Source organism: Lepisma saccharinum, chromosome 29 (assembly GCF_977018435.1).
Source record: "Lepisma saccharinum chromosome 29, izLepSacc3.1, whole genome shotgun sequence".
NCBI classification, from domain to species: Eukaryota; Metazoa; Arthropoda; class Insecta; order Zygentoma; family Lepismatidae; genus Lepisma; species Lepisma saccharinum.
Window position 1 is genome coordinate 38,891,306 of NC_139257.1, and position 26,417 is coordinate 38,917,722.

Here is a 26,417-nt window from a genome sequence, read left to right on the forward strand (position 1 = left end):
AGTTGTTTAATTTTGTTTAAATACATCGTTCGTTAACACTTGATTTTGGTAATTTTCCTTATATTTTCAAAAGTGAATACAATTATTGTGCCAGTAATTTCAAACATATTAAATTTTAAACTTGAATTTCTCGTAACTTGTGATGTAAAGATTTAAAACCATTTTCATTATTTCCTTTTAAAAAATGACCACGACTGTGTTATTCAGCACGCCGAGGAAAAATGTCGTATTAAGGTCATAGCAGCATCATTTTCAACACCTTCTGTACTCAAGGTTAGTACACAATATGAAACTTTAATTTTAATAGCAGACTCTACCGACTGTCGCGGGTCCGTTCACCGGGAAAGACAAGCGCCGCCGAGTCTCGTAGCGAATGTCAGGGAATGCTCTATATGCCTATCAATGCAATGAAAGAGCGAGATAAAATGAGGTTTTTCTTTCCCGAATGAACTTTCATCAAGGAATTGTCCCCCTAATCAGAGGGTCTGCGTATGCCTATGCTTGGAGTTCCATGTTCTGTGAGACGCGACGCAACCTAACCTAACCTAACCTAACCAAACGCAGTCGAGTTGACAAAGATATTGCTAAAAGATGCGGAATATTACGACAGTTTACAGGTTTAGGCAGAACTTCGCATGGACACGAAGAGGAGGAAGGCAAACTATGTCGAGCTTGACAGAAGGATTGGCTTAGCGTTGGCTCGGTACCAGTGTTGCCACAATATGAGGGCACAATTTCCCTTTCCAAGGGGCAAAATTTCTCTTTTTGGACCGATTTTTCCCTTCACCTAATCAAATTATATAATAATAATAATTCGTAGTAGTTGCATTATTAGTGGTGGTGTTGGAATTATTCGTTAGAATAAAAAAAAAAATTCACATTTCAGTTTCATCACGTCCTGACCAGATGTCGCAGGTTTGAATCCTGGTGAGGAATCTATTTAAGCATTAATCCTCATCGTTACTATTTATCCAAAGATGCATAAAAGTAACGTACAATAAACTTAAAGGAGCGAATAGAAAAATAAATAACATAAAAAATGTAGATATGAAATTCGAAGTTAACATAAACTGTAATAATGTAGTCAGATGACCTTAAATTTCCCTGCAATTGTGGTATTTTTAATCTAAATTCCCTTTTGGCTAAAATTTCTGTTCGAATTTCCCTGCAAAAGGGAAATTTCCCTTCATGTGGCAAGACTGAGACATAATGACATCCAGTGTACCATCATTTTAAGTTAATACGTATACTGTACAGTACAACGTACGTAGAAATAAATTTATTGAACAAAACTTTAGATGCACTACGTACAGTGTCTCTCAAAAGTTTTAGGACAACGACATTTTAAACTAGGCAACCCAAATTACGTGAGGCGCTCGTGGGTTGCGTGTAGAGTTAAGCTCAATTTCAGGGTTGCCATATGCACAATAGATATTTATAAAATACGCGAAAGGAATAAAACCAAGTATTATTGTATAAAACTCTAAAAAAATATCAGTATTACTTGTCGCAATTTTCTGAAAGAAAGAAAATCGATTTTCTAGTAATTCATCGCTGACGAGTCTACACAAAGGAAAAGAGGAGAGAAGAGAGAGCGAAAGGGGAAGATGAAAAGTATAGGAGGGGAGAAAAGATAGGACAGATGTGGATAGGAGAAGTAATGAGGAGAAAGGGAAAATATGAGAGGAGAGATAAGGAAAATGGAGCAAAGAGGAGAAGAGAGGAGGGAAAGAGCTGAGAGGAGAAGAGAAAGTTTGAGAGGAGAGGAGGAGACGAGACGAGGGGAGTTGAGAGTAAAAGAGGGAACATGATAAGAACGAAAAGAAGAGGAGAAGAGTGCAGTGGAGTCGGAAATCTAAGACAGGAGAGGAGATAAGAGAAGTGGAGAAGAATGGGATGGAGACAACAGGCGAGAACAGGAGGGAAGGCGATATGACATATAAGCAGAGGAGAAGAAGGGGAGAGAAGAAGGAGGAGAGAAGAGGAAGGAGACGAGAGGAGAGATGAGGTATTTGTCGAAATATCGTCTGAGCCTCAAGAATTGATGCATAGATCAAATATCGACATGAAACATTCAATAATATTTTAAAATTAATTGGAGAATGTATTAGATCGGTGCGAAGTGTCTTTTAGCTGAGTTCAGAGCGAGATAAAATCTGCCACGTAAAATGTTTAATTCTACCTGCGATTATACCACTAAAAACATGAATGTAATTTTCATATTTAAAGATTTGTCCAATTTTTCTCCACTTCTCCGTTTGTTGAAATGGAGGGTTTTTTATTTAACATTTCTCCCCCCCCCCTCCCACCGTTAATTCCAAACAGAATCATTGCGTTTCACACTGCTTGGACAATGAACACAATGGGATGATCTAAAACGTACGGAAATTTTCTGCCACCGGAGGGGATTGAACCTACGACCATCAGGTTGACAATCTATACGGTAACCACTACTCTATAAACTTTCGTTCTTGAGAATGTGTGTGAAATGTAGATGAAACTCTCCTCCTACATGTAATGTGCAAAAAATACTTGTTTGTAACAAAGAAAACGAAGGTATAATGAATCGGCGCAAACATTTAATGGAGAATTGCACTTGATGAAAACTTTTCATTCAATATTTGCGAAGGTATCCTTGCATTAAAATGGACTGGGTAAAGGGGTAAAATTAGTATGTCCTAAATTACCACAAATATAAATAGTTATTTCATTAATATTTGTCAATGTCTTTGAAGCAGTACACAATTATCGTTAGAGTATCATAATTCAATCATAATCAAGTACAAAAGTAACCAGATACAACAAAAGGGCATTATATATACACAAACATTACTCCCTCCAGACTATTTAGAAAGTTGTTAGGAACTTTCTAGCAGATGACTTTCACTCGACAACTTTACTTTCACCTAAAAGGCTAAACACAATTACTTCCATATAGAATGTGGTTGGACTTTTAATCTCACGCTCTTTCCCTTCATTTTTCTTCCTTCTCCTCTCCTCTTTCTCTCTTGTCCTTTCCACTCTTTCCAACATCTTCTTTCATTCTTTGTTTAACTTCAGTCCCCCATTCCAGTTCATTGTGTCTTCTTCACCTTTCTTCTCTATTTCCTTGGCTTCCTTCCATTTTCTCACTAGCATGAGAAAGTTCCTAACAACTTTCTAAATAGTCTGGAGGGAGTAATGTTTGTGTATATATAATGCCCTTTTGTTGTATCTGGTTACTTTTGTACTTGATACAGAGTCTGAAGAAGACCTTGCTAGAAGGTTGAAACGTTACGTTAGTTTATGTTTTTAATAAAATAAATTACTGCCTTGGTCAGCATATTTAGTTTTTTAAGAACAAAGTTTTCTGTTTCACAAACTGAAGGGAAACAGAGTTTAGCATCCTTTTGAAGGCTCAGAAAAAATATCAACTTCCGAGTCCTATGTATAACAGATAAACGTCCACGACTACGAATGATGCAAAAAAATGGTTTCATCACAAAAGCCGGAACATCAGAATACTTTTGATCAGAATGCAACGTAACAGACTTGGCCTGGTAGTAGAAGTCCTAGGTTCCATTGGAAACGAACTAACAGCATTTACTACCCATTGTGTACTTGTACGAGAAAGATTCAAGAATTCGCTTCATTTCATTACAATTGCTTCAAGTTCAATAAACCAGACAGGCAATTATAATGCTTCACATTCTCTCCTCAAAAGAACCAGACAACATTGTTAATTCTTCCTGCAGAACCAATATCAAAACATCACCATGGTTACAGAAACGTCACTTCCTGAATACGCGACAAAACGTACCTATACCTGACCGGCTACTAAGGAGTCTCAAAATATTTGCGATGAGAAAAAACGTACCACTTGATGGGACGGAATCAAAAATCGTGTCGTTTGTTATGACTAGGACTAAGATTATGATGACCTTAAAATTGCCAAAAAATGACCTTTAAAAAATGCATTTATGACCGAATAAATGCAAGAAAATGTCCTATAAACTTAGAAAAATGACCTAAAAATTCTGAAAGATTTGTAGAACAAATTTATAAACTACCAAGAGAAATTCAAATTACAAATCAACGTTACAGTATCTATCACATGTTCATTGCGTATGGTGGTACAAGTAAGAAAGTTCACTTTTTGTCATCTTTTACACTTTAAGTACTGAGTTGCAGTACACAATGAAAATCATATGCAAATTTTAAAAAAATGAATGATGTCGGTTGTCGGACAAGAGAGCCTTGTACATGGGAAAACTACTCTCGATTTCCAATGAACTTGACTTGAAATGAACAATATCACTTGCTGTTAAGTCACTTTCAATTCCATGGAGTGGAAATTGTTTCCCTGACAAAATGTCCGATACAGAGCACAAAACTTGTTTTTTGAACAATAATCCGTTCGGCGACAATGTATTTACTGATAAGAGGGGGGAAATCACATTGTTTGAGCTGAATTGTTACACAACAGCTTGTATATCAACAATACTGCATAGAATTTCTTTGTTTCTTCAAACACAGGCGTTCAGAACTGCGCTGAAGACAATGAGACGAGAATCGGGAACATCTCTCCTTCAAAGGTTACATTTGCATGTAAAATGCCCTTTCTTTCACCAAAATGTAGAAAAATGCATAATATGACTTTTAAGACGGTTTAAAAAGTTTAAAAAATGACCTTTACTCCAAAAAGGGTTAAAAAAATGCAAAGAAATGCCCTAACAAAGGCATCCCAATTTATTAACTTACGTGTAAAACACGTTCCAATCTACTTATGCAACGTTTCTGCCTTACCAAAAAAAGATGCATTTGCATCAAAATCCTAGACCTAGTTATTACAGTTCCACACTGTTATTGGAATTTCCGTGTTTTGCAACCAACTATTCACAAAATAATCAAAGAAAAGAGTTAGTCGCTGATTCTGGGGCTTGAGAGTGTATTTCCAGCCATCCATCATAAACTTCCTCCGTTTGTAACCTGTAAGTGGGTATGTGGGGGTGGCCACAACACCCCCAGGTCCAAAAATTGTTAACAAAAAAGTCTTATAAGTTGGCAACACTGTTCATCTTTCCGTTACCTTCATGTTGTTTACTCCTTGAGGGGTAGGTCTTTTAGTAGCCTGATTGTTGTGCGCTGGTCCACAATAACAAAGAGCTCCGCGTTCTGGGGTGTTATCAGCACCCCACCTACCTACTTGCGTATTGTTTTAAACTTTATTTTGCTCGAGTGTTGCAATCCATGTGGCTTTTCTTTTCTTCGCAATGGAACACAATCCTCGTACATTTGTTTAATACATATGCCACTTTTCAGTAACTATTGTGTATTCTGTTTGGAAGGAAAAGTAAAAAAATATAATAAAATAAGGAATTGTCCCTATAAAATAGAAGGAAAAAGGAAAATTATAAAAATGTCCTTAAAAAGTTTCAAATTTAGTTATTTTCATTATTCGCAATCTTACAACCCTACAAATAATGTACAATTATAATTGTTAGAAATATAACTGTAAGTCTATTTTTTTCTGTGGGGTGCCCCACTACCCACTTGTGCACAATCTGGCCACCTACCTACTTAATTAAGAAGGCGTTTTTAAGAAGGCTAGAGTGGCACACATGCGTATATACAAACTGATTTCCTCATTATATCGATACTCGACCGAAAGTCCTATATCTTGAACTTTACGCCAAAGGCATTTCTTAAAATGGAAGAAGCACCCACTCACTGATTTCTGTCGAAGGAAACGCTTGGCGAATCGCAGATATGGCTGCCAATTTGGGAGCATGAACCTATAACCTAACCTAACCTAACCCAAGGTCAAGTTAGCTGGGTGCTGATTCGGGTGGCAGATAGCGCACCGTGTTGTAATGTCTGACATGTCAAGGGCAAGTTCAAGCGTTTTGCTTGAAGTGGTACGTCTTGTCGCGGAGTAAATATTTTGAAGTTATTAGTGGATCCTTCACAGGTAGCTGTTTATCTGAGTGGTACGTTTCGTTGCAAAAACCCAAGTGGTACGTTTTGTCAGGGCACACAGCTTTCCCTTCATTGGATTTGCAACCAAAATCATTCAATAATTACTGTACGGACGCGATAAGAAGCGGCGTGCAATCAGAACGCAGAACGGCAGAACGTGACCAAATTCTGTCTCCTCGTTGGCTGCCATGTGGCTGGGGGGTTTCTACGTTGCCACGTTCGCACAAACACACGGACAGGCTAGTCAGCTGTTGGCAAGCTCGGGCATTCTGGCAAGCATGAAACATTTTATAACTTGACAAGTTTAAAAACAAGACGCTGCAATCCATTGTTTGCGCACCTCGCATCACATTTCCCCACCCCATTGTCTGCGGCGACGTTCGTTCGCAGTGTTGCAAACCTGGAGGGAGAGGAATCGTCTGAGAATTTTCAACGAAATTTGAATGTGAAAGACATGAATTAGTATCCCCTCACATACGCTACCTATTTGATTACGCTAAATTCTAAATACATTTTGATATTTTCCCTTTAAACCTTAAATGAATTAAGTTATATTAGGGATATTTCTTACCAGCATAAGAAATGTAACAAATAAAATGATAGAAAAATGAAAAATATATAAACGATAGAACTGAGCTCACCTTCTAAATATTTTCCTGTTCTCCTTCTTCAGTTTCACTCTCCCACTCATCCGAGTCTGTGTCTACCGATGAATGTGTGTCCGTGTCTGAATCGGCTTCACCAAGTCTAATTATCAGTTCATCTACACGCTCGTCCATAAGTCCATCTCTTTCAAAGTAAGAATCTTCAATTTTTTCACGTGTTCACAACATTTAATTCATTTCTGTACAGAATATTCACTAAATAATTTTCCCAGCAAATCTTTCTTTGCGTCCAGTGAATCCGAAATGAATTCCTTTGCCTTACCCTTGAATTCCCCCCCCCACACACACACACAAGTTCAATGGGATTTAAGCCTGCGTGGTAACGCGGAAGTCGTATTATGGTGTGCCCGCGTTTCTAAATTTCGTGTCAATCGCATACTGTTTCACATAAGGTACACTTTGAATTTTTAAGTACAATTTCCTTTTGTTTATTGTTCACAATGCTTTCACTCTATTCTCCGCATCGATTTCAGTTTCGTTTGTAGGTTTGTCTGTCGCTGAGAACCACTGTACCATGAAAATCGTCATATTTGTTTTAGCTTAATTTTGCTGAGTTGGCACCACTGGTACTCTCAACGCCAGAACAGTGAGTAGAAGAGTGGTGGGGAGGATGACGTAATAGGAAGTGCTCCGCAGCGATCTGCGCATATCGGGACTTAACTTGTCAGGCTATATCTTCCTGCTCTACACAGCAACCGAAAACCTTCACTGAAAGAACCTTTGTTGTGTTTTTATTATGGTACATTGCAAGCATCAGCTACCGGCATCTTTTTACTTATGTTGTATCGTATCACAATTACCAACAAAAGAAAATGCGTCTTGTGTTATGAACAACACTGTGGCAAATCGTTCTCCTTTGATTTCATGCCGCCTCTCTTTGCCTTCATTGTCACGCCGCGATTGTTGAAGCTTCAGAACTTACAAATGAAATGTATTTCTTGGAAATTAGGGCAAATTACGTATAAACAAATTACGTTCAACTTCGTTTCGTTAACACGTTTTGAAATTATATTTTGAGGAACCTACAAAAATTCACCTCCAAAACAGAATTTTACAGAACTGAGTGAGTTACTGTATTACGGAGATGAATTTATCAAGAACAAATCAATTGTGTGTGAATTGATTCATTGAGTTGGTGTTTTAAAGTCCACTTTATGCACACTACGGCTAATCTGGAAGTGGGATCCGAACCACTATGTGCCTCGACAGGGTATCAAACCCAGGACTACTTGATTACAAGGCGACAACACTTACCCTATCACTGTGCCATCGGGGAGGCACATGTGGGTGTGTGAAGTGAGATAATTTGGGAGCTATATGAGAATACAGGCTCTGGCAATACAGAGTTCAATAAATTACAACGAAACGCTTGGCAATTGCTCGATTTCCTTAACATTAATGATACATTTGGTACATGTGTTATTAATGCTTTGAGGCTACCTATATGTAAAAACATAAAAAATGAATGAAAGAACAGAAGTAGTAGTTAAAGAATCAGATGTTTTTGCTTACCGGCTACCATTGCAGTGGCGCTATCCCAAGATCATCTTCATTGTTGGTTAGTAAAGGAACATCTTCATCTGAGCTACTACTGTCACTGTTGTCTTCCCGCCCAAGTGAAATTACAAAATCCTCAATTTCCTGCTCTTGAACTCCCTCCTTTTCCCATGCTTCGGAAATAATCTTCCTTGTGTGTTCTATAGCCGAACGCCACCTATCTGCTGTCACATCCCCGATAGCCTGTTCTGTCAATTGCAAAATTTTAGACGGTGTAAAAGGTGGCAAAGTGTTCCTCTGTGCTACCAGCCCTTTGACCTGTGCCCAAATAAGTTCGATTGCATTGTACATACAATGATAAGGCGGGGACGGACCACCGTATGTCCCGCTTCTTCTGCAAGCTTGTCTATTCGATATATGGCGAACTGGGGTTTGTGTAACATAAGGAGCAGCAGTAGTTCAGCCTTCCTCATGTTTCTGTGGGCTCGCGAGAATCCTGAAGTAGGTCAATCCGGCAACAGCGCGTCGCTACCAGAGTGGGTGGTCCCACGCCGCTTGCTAGCGCGTCCCGACAATAGCAACTAGAGGAATGATGCTGGAATATCATGGTAAAGCACGTTCAGAAAGGAACTTCTTTCCGGAAACCGTATTTCAAAATTCGTCCATCACAAGTTTGCTCCATATTTAGTGTACCAGAAAAAACTTGATGGCGTTTTGTATAGTGAAAAACAGAAAGATATCCCTTACTTGAGATTTTCAGTGCCACACAGCTTGTGTGAGGTGTATTCGAATCGGGGGGTAAATATAATTTTCTTTGAATTTAAATCACAAGTTATGGTAGTATGGAGAAATTCTATAAAATACAAATTTCGTCAACACTATTAACAGAAACTTGATGCATTTATTGAAGAGATCAGTACACTTCGCTGCCAGTGTAACTGGGACTTATACGCTTCTGTTGGTGCGTACTTTTTACCCTCACGGTTTGTGCCATGATTTCTGAACCACCCTGTATAAAGGAAAGCCAAAGTTGAAAGTCTGTAAAATATATTCGACATAAACTACAAGAATGCCGTTACAAGAAGTGCTCAAAGTGAAGGAGGGTCAAAACTTACACAAAACATCCCCCCAGCTGTCCCCATAGAAGCTCCCCCCTCTAGCTCCAAGGCTCAAGTACACATTCCCCAATCTAAGAATTTCGACTTCGAGCTCTCTTTCTCTCTCTTCTATTCTCTCTTTCTCTCCCTCTCTCTTTATCTCTTTTCTTTCTCCCTTTCTCTCTTTCTCCTTACTTACACTTCTTTCTCTTCTCTCTTTATCCCTCTCTCTATTTTCTCTCTCCTTCCTCCCTTTCTCTCTGTCGCCTACTTCTCTCTCTCTCATATATATATATATATATATATATATATATAAGGTGACTGGTAATTAGATGTATTCCCTGAAAGGGGTTAAAGTAGAGACAATTTGCAATAAATTTGACCATATGATACCCCGTCCGAAAATTAGTAGTTTTCGAGATAATCGAGTTTCAATTGTTTTTTTTTTTTAAATGACAATTTTCCACATAAAAAGATGAATTGAGAAAAAACTGCTCATTGTATGGAACTTCTTTCGGCGTTTTCTGATAGCTAACAAATAAGTGGTTCGTTGAAAAAAAAAGTTTTTCCCAAATAACAATCGCATGTAAGTAACGGGTGGGTCTAAACTTACAAGTGATGATAAAAAAATGCACTCTCAATTTACTTGGCAACGTATTAATAACAAAAATGGTATGACACGAAGCGTACAAATTACGTAAATAACTTCCTTGTGACATCTGCTATCCAACAAGATACAAATGTTGCTAACATACACATTTGTGTACAAGAAATAATACTTCATTCATCTTCATGTGAATGGATACAATGAACAATACAATTAAAGAACATTACATGTCTTGCTCAAAGTGGGCACCTCTGTTACGAATTCGGGCACGCAGGTTTTTATGGACATTTGGTCTCGAAACTCGTGATCTGATGGTGTCCTTGATGTTTTGACCAGCTGTTAAGATCCTCTCCCTGAGCTCTTCTTGCGAGTTTACCGGTGTCTTGTCATGTGCCTCCAAATGTAAAAGTCGCAAGGCGTCAAATCGATCGGGGGATCGAGCTGGGCAGTCATCATGCTGATAAATCATGTCACGTCTTGTAGCTAGAGGAACATCCTCCAACAACATTGCCATCCCGTTCCTCAAAAAATGTTCATAAGTGATGCCATTTAAGATTTTGGGCAGGAAAAATGGCTGGATGAAATGATTGTTGATGACGCCCATCCATACTTCTGCTTGGGCGTGCGACAGTGGCTGGATGAAAATTACCCAAAGAAATGGATTGGCCGAGGCGGTCCGATTCCCTGGCCGGCTCGATCCCCCGATTTGAAGCCTTGCGACTTTACATTTGGAGGCACATGACAAGACACCGGTAAACTCGCAAGAAGAGCTCAGGGAGAGGATCTTAACAGCTGGTCAAAACATCAAGGACACCATCAGATCACGAGTTTCGAGACCAAATGTCCATAAAAACCTGCGTGCCCGAATTCGTAACAGAGGTGCCCACTTTGAGCAAGACATGTAATGTTCTTTAATTGTATTGTTCATTGTATCCATTCACATGAAGATGAATGAAGTATTATGTCTTGTACACGAATGTGAATGTTAGCAACATTTGTATCTTGTTGGATAGCAGATGTCACAAGGAAGTTATTTACGTAATTTGTACGCTTCGTGTCATACCATTTTTGTTATTAATACGTTGCCAAGTAAATTGAGAGTGCATTTTTTTATCATCACTTGTAAGTTTAGACCCACCCGTTACTTACATGTGATTGTTATTTGGGAAAAACTTTTTTTTCAACGAACCACTTATTTGTTAGCTATCAGAAAACGCCGATAGAAGTTCCATACAATGAGCAGTTTTTTCTCAATTCATCTTTTTATGTGGAAAATTGTCATTTTTTAAAAAAAAAACAATTGAAACTCGATTATCTCGAAAACTACTAATTTTCGGACGGGGTATCATATGGTCAAATTTATTGCAAATTGTGTCTACTTTAACCCCTTTCAGGGAATACATCTAATTACCAGTCACCCTGTATATATATCTTTCCCCTTCACTATCTAAAAGAGAAGGAAAGAGAAAGAAGAAGAGCAGGAAGAGAGAAAAAAGAATCTTCTTTCTCCTGTTTCTCCAGGCAGGCATGGCACATTTTTTTGGGGGTGGGGAGGGGGGTCAGATAACCTCTAAATTTCTCTTTAGGTTTTTGAGAACAGTTCCTTGACATAGAGTAAGTAAATTGTTCGAACAATGGGTCACTATTTGGAATTAAATGTAAAAAATTCCGATCTAATATCAATAACTAACTAGGAAGATGATGCACCGGTAAGTTCAGTTACAACACTTTTCATTGGCCATGTACCCCCAAAAAAGTTCGTTTATACTTACGAAGATAATTTGCATCTTAAGTTGCCTGGAACACAGACACAACCACACAAATAAATACACACGTACAGTAACTATAAACTCTTTCACTCACGGAAAAAAACTAATTATTTCATAAGCGATCAATACGCACACAGATGGAACGCAACGCAAACTCACACACTAACTCAAATCCAAATCCGTATACAATGGAAAGGAAGGAGGATCTTTTTGAAAACACCGAGGGACTAGTTTCTGCAATAAAAAGTGTTGTCAACTTTTCAGGTCGCCGGAACAAGCGCGAAGAAAAGCATTCGAGGGATTTTTTTCTAGCTTATTGCTGCATCTTACTGAGGAAGGTGAAAGTACGAAGGCTGGAAGAACGAATAAAGTGCCTGCCAAGAGTTGGAAACACTGAACAATGAATGAGGCAAACATGAATGGGAGGGCACCTCGTTCACTGCCCAGAGACGACTACGAATTTTGCGCTTTTCCGTTGTGAGGGGGTACCGTCCCTTGCCTATGCTGTAAAGCTTTGGATCAGTCAGTGACGTCACGTCTCAGGGCAGAGCTGAGATCGGACTCTCTCCAACAGGACGCAGAAATTTATTAGCCTCGCACAGGATGCACACCCTGTACGTCTGGTTGCAGCAACGTAGGAGTGGAGGGAAAAAATAGTTATATACCGATCGTCTCTTCAGATGAACTTTTTATGTTAAAATTGTTGTGGGGCAGTGCCCTAGTTGCTCTTTATCTAGCATCACCACTGCTTGCTCTCTCTCTCTCTCTCTCTCTCTCTCTCTCTCTCTCTCTCTCCCCTCTCTCCCTAGAGAGAGAGATAGAGAAAAGGAGGAAGAAAGGTGGAGAAAGAGAGTGAAAGAAAAAGAGAGAGAGAGAGAGAGAGAGAGACCTAACCTAATTTTCGAGTTACGACACACAAGTCTTTTTTTCTGTCAGTCCTGTTTAAACATTTTGGCATATTCAACAAGATTACACATGTACCACTTTATCTGGACAACAGTGCATTTAGATTTTAGGTTACGAAATTTTCAAGACATTTCAAATTCGCTCACCTGCCCTTGGTCGTCCTGTACTTTCCTGATTGGCAGCCATGTTTGAGCCGTCCACGTCTTCGGTGATGATGACTGGAAGGGGCTGGGAGCCCAACTCCTACAAAGACAAACAAATATCTCGCTTAAAATGCTGTATTTCGTCCACAGTTTCAAACAGAACTAAAATCACATATTTTATATTTTGGAATACAATTACACATATGACGGCCTTGACGCGTTGGCCAACGACATTGCAGAATTATTTATGGCCAGGCCTTAGCTAGAAGGAGATTCAATGCAAGTGACTAGGGATGGGCGATACCGGAAATTTGAATATATCGTCAAGAAAATGTGATTTTTCCGTATCGTGATATCTGCGATATATCGTCTCCACGAGAATATATATTATCAAAATATCGTGACGATATATCGTCGACACGATATACATCAGGTAAATAACTAAAACGAGCAACGTAGCATTACACATAATTAGGAAGGACAACAACTTGCCAAAATGTCGTGACGATATATCGTCTGGAAGATATATCGCCCAACACTACAAATGACGCGGATTGGCTCTTGCAGTCACGTGTTTCCATTGTGTACCGTGCACATTGGCCCATCGTATATGGAAAGTTGTATAGTTAGCTTAATCCTAAAGAAAGTACATTGGGAGAATAGAATATGGATTTTTCATAAACATACAAATGGGAGAATATACAATAAAAATTGTAAAATCTAGGAGACTGCAACAGGTAAGAGCTAGGTCGCGTACAATGAGTAGATAAAATTGGAATATCTCAAACAATATTGAAGGCAACAATATATTCATTCAGAATATGCCCTTCAGAATCATTAAGATGAACGAATGGAATGAGATGATAGACGTGTGGTGAACACGACGAATCCCCAGTCGTCGTTGTAGGTTTCCATGACCGGGTTACGCTACTCATTCGTAGCTCCCCAATTTCCTCACGATGGTGGGTGGCCACGGTCTTATACACAGGCCGAAATCTCTGGAAAATACTTGTTACGCTTCCCCCAGGAGAGTCGAACCTGCGAACGTCCCGTAGCCGAAGTTCAAAGGATGACGCCCTTAGACCGCAAGACCACTGTGCAGGACATAACATACATATACGCAAGGATAAATAAAATTGAAGATTTTTGCGCAATCAAAGTTTTCAACGAAATCGCTATAAGTTTGTTCTGTACATTTGCATGTGGGGCGGAGAGATGTTTGCAACACTTTAAAAATTACGAACATAATAAATAGGGGTCGGAAGTTCAAGACCTATAAATTGACAAAAAAAAAAAAAAAAAAAAAAAACAACCTAAAAACGAAAAAAAGGACGTGTAAATGTGATCCAAATTAATTAATAACTTCAGTTTTAATTACATATTTAATGAATAAGAAAATACAAACTTCTGGTGGTATGGAACCCACAGTGCGAAAGAACTATATGAATGAAATGAATCTTCTTTGAGTCCAAAAATGTTTTTCTCTCGTTTCAGGAATGTTTCATTTATTAATTTATTTATTTTTACTACAGAAAGGATGTTTAACAGGTGATGAACTGTGACACGGTCGTGCCAGATTCAACCATAGGACATTAATAGTCATAATATTATATTTATCTCAATACAAATTGAGAATGAGCAACATGAGACTCTATATTGGTATACGCGTGATACCTCCCAGGGCACGGGAAAACATTAAGATTTGCGAAAACATTAAGATTTGCAGAAAATAGACACAAAAACACAGAACTTACGTTTTAACATATGAATTCAGAATCTATTTATCTTGATTATGCAATTTAAAAAGAACAAAGTTTTACATCATAACGAAACTCACAAAAAGAAATCACAGTAACAGCACAAAAACCTTCTCTCATTAATCTCGTAACTTCCAGCTACAAGATTCATATATACCAGGCGGGATGGTATACTTCAACAGTCTGTTCATACGTCCGGGAAGGACATGTCAACTGATGATGATTCGAATTGAGAATGAGCAGTAAAAACGTAGTCGAAAGGTGAAGTTGCAAACAAAAGCCGTTAAGACCTTTAAAAAAGGCTACAAAAGGACCAATACGCCAAAACACGCCGAAAAAGGACAAATAAAACCCACCTTTTTCTGGCCTACAATGAACCAAAATGAACATATATTATGTTGGGCCTCGTCTTCGGACACTAGGAACTCCTCAACTTCCAAGCCCTAATGATAAATTATGTCACTTTCTTCACACATGAATAGACATTTTGAAATAATCGTCTGCTCAACATCAATTGCAACCAAAGTGGCTCGGTCACCGCACGCCCCTGACCCAGTAAGTATTATGTGCATATAACCATTACGTTACATAATTTGTACTAACCTTTGCAGTACCCCACTTGCATACGATATAAAAGCAGAGGAACATGCCTGTGCAAAGGAGATTAGACCGCAATTTGCGGATACCACTAAATTAGGCTGAGTACAAAGCATCGGCATTCATTCACCGAACAATGTTTGGCAGGCACTGCCCTCTAAGGGCTAATGCAGGCACTAAATCAGTCCAAGGGCTAATATAGGACATTAAATCAATCACGCGATCCACACAACTTAGGCGCTACGGGCCCTCACAACACAGCACTAGTCGAAAGCACAGTTGCCAGATCCTGAACGACAGAGACCACTGCTCAAAACCTAGATTGTCCAATTGTCCATAAGCATGTCCCGGAAAACATATGACTGTAGCAGGGAGCAACATCCTACACGAAACGGTCTGGAGTTATTATCGGGTTCTCCCAGCTGTTTGAAGACTTAATTATCTGTCATTTTAGGACCTGCGAGTGTGTGTAACTGTTGGCAAGACTTCTACGGAAAGGCATTTAGTACAATTAGCCAACCGAGGCAGCCTTGCTGCAACAGTACCCCCTTCCCGCAAGAACGGGAGTTTCCACAGTGCTTGCAACCAGTGGCGGCCGGCGGCAACTATGACGGGTAGTGCCAACGTGATCAAGTAAATAGAAAAAAAAACCTCCGCAATGACCCCCCCCCTCCTCCTTGAGGTTGCGCCACTGACCAAGATCTTTATCCTCGTTTGGTAACGTGGAAAACAACATGTATTTAAGTAATAACGTACTAATCCGATTCATCTTCACTCACTAATCTATCTTTATACACTACAGGACACTTCCCTAAAAATATAACAATTACAAGAGTAAAGGAAAAACAACTCCTAAAGTCGTTTTCACGTTCAGAAGACACAACGGCGCTTATGGAGAAACCGCACAGTGTTGCCAATACAGCGCTAGCTCATGTCCCCGGGAAATGATGACCTTCCTTCACAATGAAGGTGTTACATATTTTGTATATATAATGATAATTATATGTAATTATTAATATTAATATTATACTGTGAACGTTACAGTTACCCTTTTTACTATGATCCATTGCGATCACTACACGCGCGAGTGTAATGCACGAATATGACACTTCAGAAATCACTTAAGAAAGTAAAAATCACTGAGCGCTCACACAACTGAAAACACTTTTTCGAGAGAGGAAAAACTCTAAACAGACCAAAGCAGATCTCTCACTCAAGTAAGGGGAACCTGGCACATGGGTTAGATTCAAGTTGCAACCCAAACAAACAAATGAGTTATGGCCCACGTGAACTTATAAGACGTGAATGACTCAAGCAAGGCATGTCATATTTCTATCTTGAAGCCCCATATTTTGTCACGTGTTGGAAAGCCTTTCAAAGGTTAATATGGTGTCTATGAATTTATGTGTACGTTGGAAACTGAAAGGTGATCTTCATTTCAGTATTAATGTAGACAGTAATGTAAACAAAAACAACGTGTATATGCGACAGCACTAATGTTGCTCACAACAGCAGCATTGGAAATAATTGTCAATTATTAAATTTAAGTAATTTCAATTCTATTATAACAAACTGCATGAAGTTCATATTTTTACTGAATGGAAATAAAATAACTCGAAAACTTGGTGGTGATTAGCCGGAATGCTGCGGTGAGTCAGCTCAAGATGGCCAGACAACGTCTCCTTACTTCGCGCGCGGTTCGGGTTAAAAAGAAACTCCAAATGCAAGGAAGTAATATTTCTGGGAACCTTTGAGTGGTTATAAAAAATAATTTCATTATTTTCTCCACAACTTTGTCGCTGGAAGTTTTTACTTGGAATTACAGAACAAAAAATGGCCAGCGACGACATTTTCTATTGCACGAATATAAAAAATCTCCACATACTTTATTTGAATATTTTTAAATGCAAATATGCTTTAAAGTATTGATAAATTCTGAGTGCCACCGTCACCTATGACAATTAAAAAACAGTGTCAATTTTTTTAATAATGAATGCTTCAATTTTACGGCATGTTTCAACGTTAGGAATGAAAACAATGTAAAAATTGTTTTTTCACAGAAAATTTGCGTTTTTAATTTATCTAAAATTACGTAAGCAAGTTACCAGTTTTTTGTGTTTACCATCGTATTCTCTACAAAATTTCCTGCAAAACTGCAGGTACCGATTTTACTTAAGCTAAATTTGTAAATCCAGAAATTTCACAACAACGCGCTCGTATTTCCCATAAGAAAAGCATTGCCCATAAGAGCCCATTGTGTCTTCTGAACGTGAAGACACACGTATTCTAACTGGATGTCGAAAATATATTTGTTATGAAAAGAATTTGTCGAAATGCCAAAGGAAACTCGCATCATCATAGGATTTTTTACTTTTATATTTTTAAAAAAGTCTGGATGGCCCTCTTGGTGCATCTTTCTATTATCAAAAATGTTAATTTAACTTTGGATAAATACTAGGTTAGTTTCTCCAAAAGTAGGCAGAAATTACTTCCCTTCCCCAACGGGTCTTACAAACCAGTCGTATTTAGTGACTTTTCTCTGAAGGTGGCAACTGTGTCGTGTCAACACTGCGAAAGTTCCCTCGCCGTGCCATGCGAAGACGGGCATGGTTTCTTATGGGCTAACCCCGCCCCCTGCCACTTTGTTCTCGGCTCATGGTGGAAATGTTCCTCGCGGAGACTTCTTCAACCCTCTGCATGTGTGTCAACTTGGTTAGGTCCATGGCTTGGGCCAGCTCTTGGGCGGCACGGACTGTTGCCTCGCGAGGGTACGAACGAAACAGCTGGCGATGCAGTGAGGAGGTTGGGGCGGTCGTCACGTAAGCTTGACCGATTGCAAGATTCGAATCTCCTTGTCTGTAAACTATCAATATATTTATTTAACTATACTTGGCGACGTATGTGTTTCTTCTCAGGATAGTGCCATGGCACGGCGGCTCTACCCCTTGAGCCGCCGCTGCTGCAACTAATGTGGGCTAATCTATAATAGTGTCCAATAGTTACGCATGACGAAGACATGAGAAAATGTGTTCTTTGTCAGAACTGCACAAAACATAGTGAAAATTAATCAAAACGTTACATGAATTGACAATTGTTGTTAATGTGAAGACAAAAAGTTAAAAAAATAAGAAAATTGAGGATCGCTTCCTTAACAAGAAAAAGAGGTTTGTATGAGGCGTAATCATCCCCCAACGACGTAAAAGGTTGTTGAAGAGTTCTACAGACACCTGGTTCCATTCCCCACGAGGAGCAGTGCGGAGCTCTGGAAATGTCTTTGGTGGAGACTCGTGGGCTGCAACTCGTCTCCTTAATGCACAACAGTATTTATTCCTGGAGACCTCGGTGTCCAGTCCATGCGATGATTTCTTCATCTTCAAAAAAGTAATCCAATAATTTGGCTCGATGCGCACATGTATTATCATCCTTGAAGATTTAATCTGGGTAGACTGCGCCTCTGAAAACTCGCACATGTTGTTGGAGTTCCTCGTCTCTGTACTTTTCAGCAATAACAGTACCTCCAGCAAAAAGGTGCAACTTTGTACGTCCATTTAACGTGATGTCTGCCAACACTAGTATTATATCATCACCAAACTGATCTCTCTCCACAATATTCCTTGGATTAAATCGTTCTCGAGGATCTCTCCAGATGAATGTGAGCACGGGAATCACTTTGCACATCGAATGTTCATCTGTGAAGAGCACGTACTCCCATTCGTTCAGGGTCCAATTTTGATGGTGTTGGCTCCACTGTGAATATAGAGCTTTTGGACCACCTTTACATAGGTGCAATGCTGTGTAACTGTTGGCAATGGTCACCCCCCCCCCCCCCATATAAACATCTTTTTCTTGTTAAGGAAGCGATCTTCAATTTTCTTATTTTTGGACTTTTTGTCCACACTAAAAAGCATTGTTAATTCATGTAACGTTTTGATTAATTTTCACTATGTTATGAGCAGTTCTGACACTTCATCATGCTTATACAGTAAAATCTGCATATCCCGGAACGTCTATAACAGTGGTTTCCAACTTCAAAAGGTCCGAGGGCCAAAATTATATCCAGCAGTTTATAGGCGGGCCGCATTTTTTTTGGGGGGGGGATTAAAAATTACAAAAATTGTAAGTACTGAACAAATCAAAATTGTATAATTACAATCTATTTCACAAAAACCCAATAATTATTGATGAATTGAAAGAAATTAAAGACACATCATACAAATAAGAATCCTTCATCGTAAGTGTTCAATGTGAAAATTGATCCCCGATCTGCTTCTTTTATTAAAGTTGTATTTGAATTTCTGTATTTGAAAGTCTCAGAAGGTGAAGCAGCGAAGAATCTGCCAGTCTGCTTCTGTAGCAGTTCTTGATGAACTTCATTGAATAAAAAAACACTTTCACACGTGTACAAAACTACGAAGGTTTGGAAAGCGTTCTTTTGAAAGGTATTAGTAAAACCCTTCTCGTGCCTAGTTTGAAGGAACACATCGCCTTGCAAATCACACAATTCAAGTTGGAGAGAAGCTATTTTAATTTTCAATCTTACGCTTTTTGGAGATATTGCTCATTTCGATATTTGCACAAACTTTAACAATCAGTCACAGTACAATCCGAGTTGGAACACTGGAAATCTCTTCGTGCGTAGTAAAACAGATCTCTATAGCGCCTCTCTGCAGTTTGTTTCTGAACACAAAGAGTGAAGCCCTCTCGGAAGCAGGCGAGTTCATTCCACATAGCGAAGGCGCTCTATACTGTATTTAAAGTCAACCCTGTATAAGAAGGAAAACTGTGAAGACGGAAAATTTTACTCGGAACCATCATGTTCCGGGATAGACCGGTTTTACTGTATCTTCTTCATGCTTAACTTTTGGACACTACTGTAGTTCCCTGCACATTTTGACTCTTTCTGCACTTGAGTCTCTACAGTCGGATTAAAAATTATAGATACTCGAGTTTGGAGTCCAATTAAAAATTAACCAGTAGATCTACATTAAAGCTAGTTACATCTAAATTTAGCTTATTCAATTCTGCGTTAATCAATGCTAACTGAATGTATTTTCGAGTGTGTCTTCTAATTTTTATCGTTGTGAGAACGGTAATTTGGCAAATTTTAGAAACCTGAAAATTAATAATTGTGTTTAAAACCTTCTGCCTGCACCGTGCTAAAATGTCATAATAAGCTAATTTTTATTGTAACTCGTTGTTATGTAGGTCTACTGGATAATTTTTAATTGGAGCCCAAACTAGAGTATCATTAATTCTACAAGGGTCGTTCAAGGTTGACCGGGATTTTCGTACGTAAAAAATCGATGAATAGCCGGATCATGATGAAAAGTGCGGGTGACGTAATGTATTCCTTCGCGAGTAACTAGCGCGCGGCATGACGTATTTCGCGCATGCGCAGCAGTTACAGCGAACATGCCGGCAAGCAGTGTGTCTGTGGCTGTGGAGCAGCGGTGTGTAATCAAATTTCTCGTGAAGGAGAAAGTGAAACCAGCTGAGATTTTCAGACGATTGCAAGCACAGTATGGTGAACAAACGATGTCGCGGACAAGAGTGTACGAATGGTGTGAGCAGTTTCGCGAAGGACGGGAGCTGGTGATCCGCTGGAAAGATCATGGCAAGTGTCTTCTGGGACATGAAGGGCGTTATCCATGTGGATTTTCAGGACAAAGGGAGCACGATTAATGCCCAGTATTATTCCACATTGTTGAGTGGTGCTGTACGAAAGTCCATTCGCAAGAAAAGACCTGGGATGTTGTCTGGAAATGTCATTCTTCTCCATGACAATGCCCGCCCTCACACGGCCAATGTGACAACAACTCTGGCCGACATGCGCTGGGAAGTTCTGCCCCATCCCCCCTACAGTCCGGATTTAGCCCCCAGTGATTATCATTGGTTTGCATCCCTTAAAGACCATCTGGGAGGGAAGAAATTCACGACAGACGAAGCACTGCGGAGCGATGTCCTCCAGTGGCTACGACAACAACCAAGTTCTTTCTACGCCAAAGGAATTCGGGAGCTGCCAGAACGATGGCAACGGTGCCTCGGCGCGCACGGAGAATACTTTGAAAAACTGACATAGTTTGGTGTTTCTTCTGCTACCTATTTCCTCTGCAGAAATAAAAGTCCCGGTCAACCTTGAACGACCCTTGTAAATCCGACAGAAGTTGGTTACACTGTGCAACACTGACTCGTCTACTTCCTTGATTTGGAGTCAAGTAGTGTATTTGGTGTCTGCACCGTTGCACTACGTTCTGGAGCGGTGTAATGTCTGGTGTATGGTCATGTAGTGCGTGCTAATCAAATGAACGTTTAAAGCAGCAGACAGGCATTTGTTGAATTTTCTCAACTTGAACACCGATATTCCTCTATTTGGTTCAACGTCATTTTCTTGCACCAGCTTGACACCGGGATATACCTGCACTACACCGAGTTTCAAAAGGTGTAGCGAACTAGACGGGGCTACGGGTGATTGGCTATTCTCAACATCCAGTAGGGAAGCCAGTACAGAAATTAGGATTCAATCCAATAAGCAAGATCAGTTAGTCACGCAGTTTGGCCATTAGAGTGCAACATTCAAACTGATTTGGTATATTTTACTTTGCTTCTCTGTAGTTTCAGACCTTTTCCCCTCGGGGGAAACCACAGTTTCAGACCTTTTCCCCTCGGGGGAAAACCACAGTTTCAGACCTTTTCCCCTCGGGGGAAAACCACAGTTTCAGACCTTTTCCCCTCGGGGGAAAACCACAGTTTCAGAACTTTTCCCCTCGGGGGAAAACCACAGTTTCAGAACTTTTCCCCTCAGGGGAAAACCAGTTTCAGAACTTTTCCCCTCAGGGGAAAACCACATTTCAGAACTTTTCCCCAGGAAAAACCACATTTCCAGTTCATTTTCTCATGGGAAAACTACAATTTCAAAACTTTTCACCCAAGGGAAAACCACAGTTCAATTATTTTTTTCCATGGGAAAACCACAGTTTCAGAACTTTTCCCCAGGGGAAAACCACAGTTGCAGTTCTTTTTCTCCATGGGAAAACTAATTTCAATTCATTTTCTCCATGGGAAAACTAGTTTCAGAACTTTTCCTCCAGGGGAAAACTAGTTTATTTTCCCCCAGGGGAAAACCACAGTTTCAGATCTTTTCCCCAAGGGGAAAATCAGTCTCAGAACTTTTCCCCCAGGGGAAAACCACAGTTTCAGATCTTTTCCCCAAGGGGAAAATCAGTCTCAGAACTTTTCCCCCAGGGGAAAACCACAGTTTCAGAACTTTTTCTCCATGGGAAAACTAGCTTCAGTTCTTTTTCTCCATGGGAAAACTACAGTTACAGATATTTTCACCCCACTTCAGGTTTGAGGTTACGGATAAGACAAGTGATATTTCGCCTAGGAAAAAATTGTTCCTAGAATCTCTTCTTGAGGAAACCAGCAGTAAACATATCCAGATATACTAGCTCAAAGGATACAAATATCCCAGAAATCAGGAAACCTATAAGCCAGACTTAGGAAAGTGGCAACGACTATAACCGTGATCAAGACTGAAGGAAAATGTGGTTTCAAATGTAATTGAGCCAATCTGTATCCCATCAAACTTGCACAGTAGCGCCGCAGTGTGGTCAACTGATGAAACACTGCCGAACCGTCGGTATGTATACATGCAAGCGCCCCATCTGTCGGCCTCGAACGACACTACGTGCACCGTTCCGTTAGGTGATATGGATTTGTGTTGGATTTGATCAAACGAGAACATTAAACACAGTTCGTTCGCAAGGTAGATCACGAAACAATGAACAAGTAAACAATTGTTAAGTACTTAGGATATTCTAAGGGTGCGATGGAGAACGATCAGTGGCGTACGTAAACCAGTCTTTTAAGTTCTTTAAATATTTGTACTTAAATTCTGGTTTACGAGTGTGTTAAGAGTTTCCATAATATATAATGAGCAAATTGGAAGGTATAAAGAAGAATGTAAACTTTCGTTTGTTTAAGCAGTTAGTTTTGACTTTTTATGAACTTTAATAAGCATAATATCTAAAACACAGAAAATAGTGTTGTTGTGAGTGTTGAATGCTTTCTCTCTGTCTTTCTTTGACAAGATATCATTAACATATCTACACCAATAACAATATGCACACAAGATAAGTAAAACGAGAATGTTAGTCAAAGATAATTATAAATTCTAATTGACTTAGTATAATAAAGAGCAAAAACTAAACAAAAACATAATAATTCAATTTCAACTATTTTTGTAATATTTTGACATTTAACTAGTTAGTAAAGGAATTCGTTTGCTACTTTATAAATATCTTTTATATATGTATCTAAAAGTAACAAATCAAGAGTATTTAATAAAAATGTTTTTTTTTAATTATTAATTAATTGTATTTTATATCTAACAACTAGAGCTCGGATTTTTATGTAATATCAAAACGATATGTAGCTAAATATGTAGTACCAAAGAATGTGTTATATTAAAAATAATCGAATATCCAAGCAATTTCAAGAATTCTGCTAGATATTTATTTTATTTGAAGACATAATTTTAAGGACATAAGTTGTTCAAATTAAAATTTGTATCAAATTTATAAAATCAAAAAATCACAAGAAAGTGTACATATTTAAGAAACCATTATTATCAACAATTAATTGCTTTTCTATGCATCTCATTGATTAGAAAATTTGACATCACATGGACTACAAATTTTCTTCATGTTTCAGAGATCGAAAATATAGTATAAAGGATCAAAATAGGGGAGGGGGAAATATCGGAATATGTTGTTTTATGTAAAGTAAATTAGCAAATATGTAAAATATGTAATATCCTGGCAAATAAGTAAAAATATGTAACATAAAACTTATGCAAAATAATGTCAGTTATACGTATAATTCATCGACATTTTCCTTTTCAAGGTATGTATCTAGAAAGGAATAGAATATTTAATTAAACATACAATTACATACAATTCCGGGCACTACTAATAACATTATAACATATTCATATCATAAATTAATATTTGTATGTGTGTGTGTGTGTGTGTGTGTGTGTGTGTGTGTGTGTGTGTGTGTGTGTGTGTGTGTGTGTATCTTCCCCCACCAATGTTCAATCAATTCGCCTGCTGCGTAGAATGTATAGGTAGAGTATCGGCCTCCATATTCTACGAATATGTTACCTCTAGACAACGCATGTAGGCTAGACTTGAATCTACGCCACATCAATGTTCATTAATAGGGGTCGGATAATTATGCAAATGCATATTTAAGGATTTTTAACTAAAAATGCATATTTCATATGCAGGTGCATAATTGTATGAAAATAAGTTGATGTGCATATTTTTGTATCCACAACCAACACCGAGCATATACTGTATTTATTTTTCTTCTCCTCGCTTCTCTTTTCTTTGTCTTTTCTCTGTCTTTCTTCTTTCCTTTTTCCTGGATTGTATGAAATGTGGCAAGTACGTCATTCTCACCTCAAAATTCTGCATACAAATGGACAACGTGTGGATGTTCTGGAACTTGATGTGTCTGACTTTGTTGCCCTAAAATACAGTCCACTTGTATCTTGCGAAGTGGGACGTGTGTTTTCTGAATATAAGACTATTCTAGCTGAAAACAGAAGGAGTTTCAAGTTCGAAAATTTGAGACATCATGTTGTTATCAAATGCAATCATGGTCTTCATCTGTAATGTATTGTGTTTCATTTAACGCAAAACCACATTCATTGAAAAAAATCTGTGTAGCAAATGAGCATTCAGAATAATGCATATTCATTGCCTGGCATGTAATCTTTCATAGTTTGTAATATACAGCATTTATAAATTAAACGGGGTTTTAAAGTGCATATTTAAGTACATATTTTACACTTTTTTAGTGCATATTTTGCGTTTTTTTAGTGCATAACTATCCGAGCCTATTCATTAAGCATTGTCCTAGTTTCCATAATACCAGCCTTGCCGCGTGCAAAGGTACGCTGTTGATTGGAACCTGCATGTCTAAGCCGGTTCTGGCGAGCTCAATGTTGCCAGGTACTTCGTGCCAAAAACACAGCAATTTCCTGGAAGGGCCCGTTGCCAAATTCCACCGGAACGAAGACAAAGCATTGCCAAACGGGGGAACGAAACGCATTTGGGATCCTTGCCTGTGAAAACAACTCATCCTCTGTCACTGCACTTGGAAAGCTAATTCTATTTTCCATCCTGGTTGCAACGTCAAGCTTCACTTTCTCGCAGGACCGTCGCCGCTGGGGGAAGGGGCATATAGCTAGGGATGAACGATATCGGAAATTTGATAACGCGATATATCGTCAACAAAATATCGTCACAGACAATAATATATTTTTTCAGCGATCGCCAACACGGTATATATCGCCAAAATATCGTAACGATATATCGTCTAGTTCAGTGGTTCCAAAAGTGTCCGTCGCGCCTCCCTGTGGCGCCAAAAAATGTTCCAATATTTTCAGTGAAATGAAATGATTGTTCCATGGTGTCATTTAGTACTTTTTACACATAAAATGTTTCTGAATTTGAAATTTGTGTTTATTTTCTTAACCTAAGGCAAGCAACCTAATATCACTTACTGAGCGCTGCAAGTGTTAGATAGGCCTACATTCTGACTGTGGCGCCGCGGAAAAATATTGAAGCACTACGCCTGGACGATATTTTCTCAATATCGCGATATATTGTCTGATATAGCTTGAAGTATGAGCTTCACAGAAGTGACGTCACCTAGTGAAGTTCGAAAGCGACAAATAAACCAACAATCTAGACCACCGTGCTGAGCACGCATCATTGCGGGCTTGATTTCTCAACTACTGCAGTCGATGTTCATTTGTTTGAAATCACCCTCGGTCCCAGCTCCGCCGCCTCGAAGGGACACCCTCTGTCCCACCTCCGCCTCGAATGGACTACCCCCCGTTTCCACCTCCGCCTCGAATGGACTACCCCCCGTTTCCACCTCCGCCTCGAAGGGACTACCCCCCGTTTCCACCACCGCCTCGAAGGGACTACCCCCCGTTTCCACCTCCGCCTCGAAGGGACACCCCTCGGTCCCACCTCCGCCTCGAAGGGACACCCCTCTGTCCCACCTCCGCCTCGAAGGGACTACCCCCCCCCCCCGTTTCCACCTCCGCCTCGAAGGGCACCCACTCCCTCCACATCGTAACGCCCGTTTAAGCAGACAAAAAATAAAACAGGGAAGCACCAGCAATTAAAAATACATATGCTCTCGCACAGTTCAAAATCCACAAGATTCTGGCACCACTGCTCTTAGCTGGCACGATTACGTCGAAGAACACGTGACTAGTCTGACTTTGCTGCACAAAAAAGCAACCAATGAAAAGCAGACATGAATAGAAGCAGGAGGGAGTCATGCTTTGAATAAACTCGGGCAACTCAACAAGAGCTGGTTTCCTCGTTTCTTGTTACA

General features: G+C 39.3%; 1 protein-coding gene across 1 annotated transcript in view; it reads right to left on the reverse strand.

The window, feature by feature from the left end:
• Positions 1–26,417, reverse strand: part of LOC145981467 (uncharacterized) — a 328,223-nt gene that overhangs the window by 17,345 nt on the left and 284,461 nt on the right. The window contains exon 2 of the mRNA XM_083114698.1: positions 12,646–12,742. Within this exon, the coding sequence (XP_082970824.1) occupies positions 12,646–12,742 (97 nt within the window). The remainder of the gene's footprint in view (positions 1–12,645; positions 12,743–26,417) is intronic.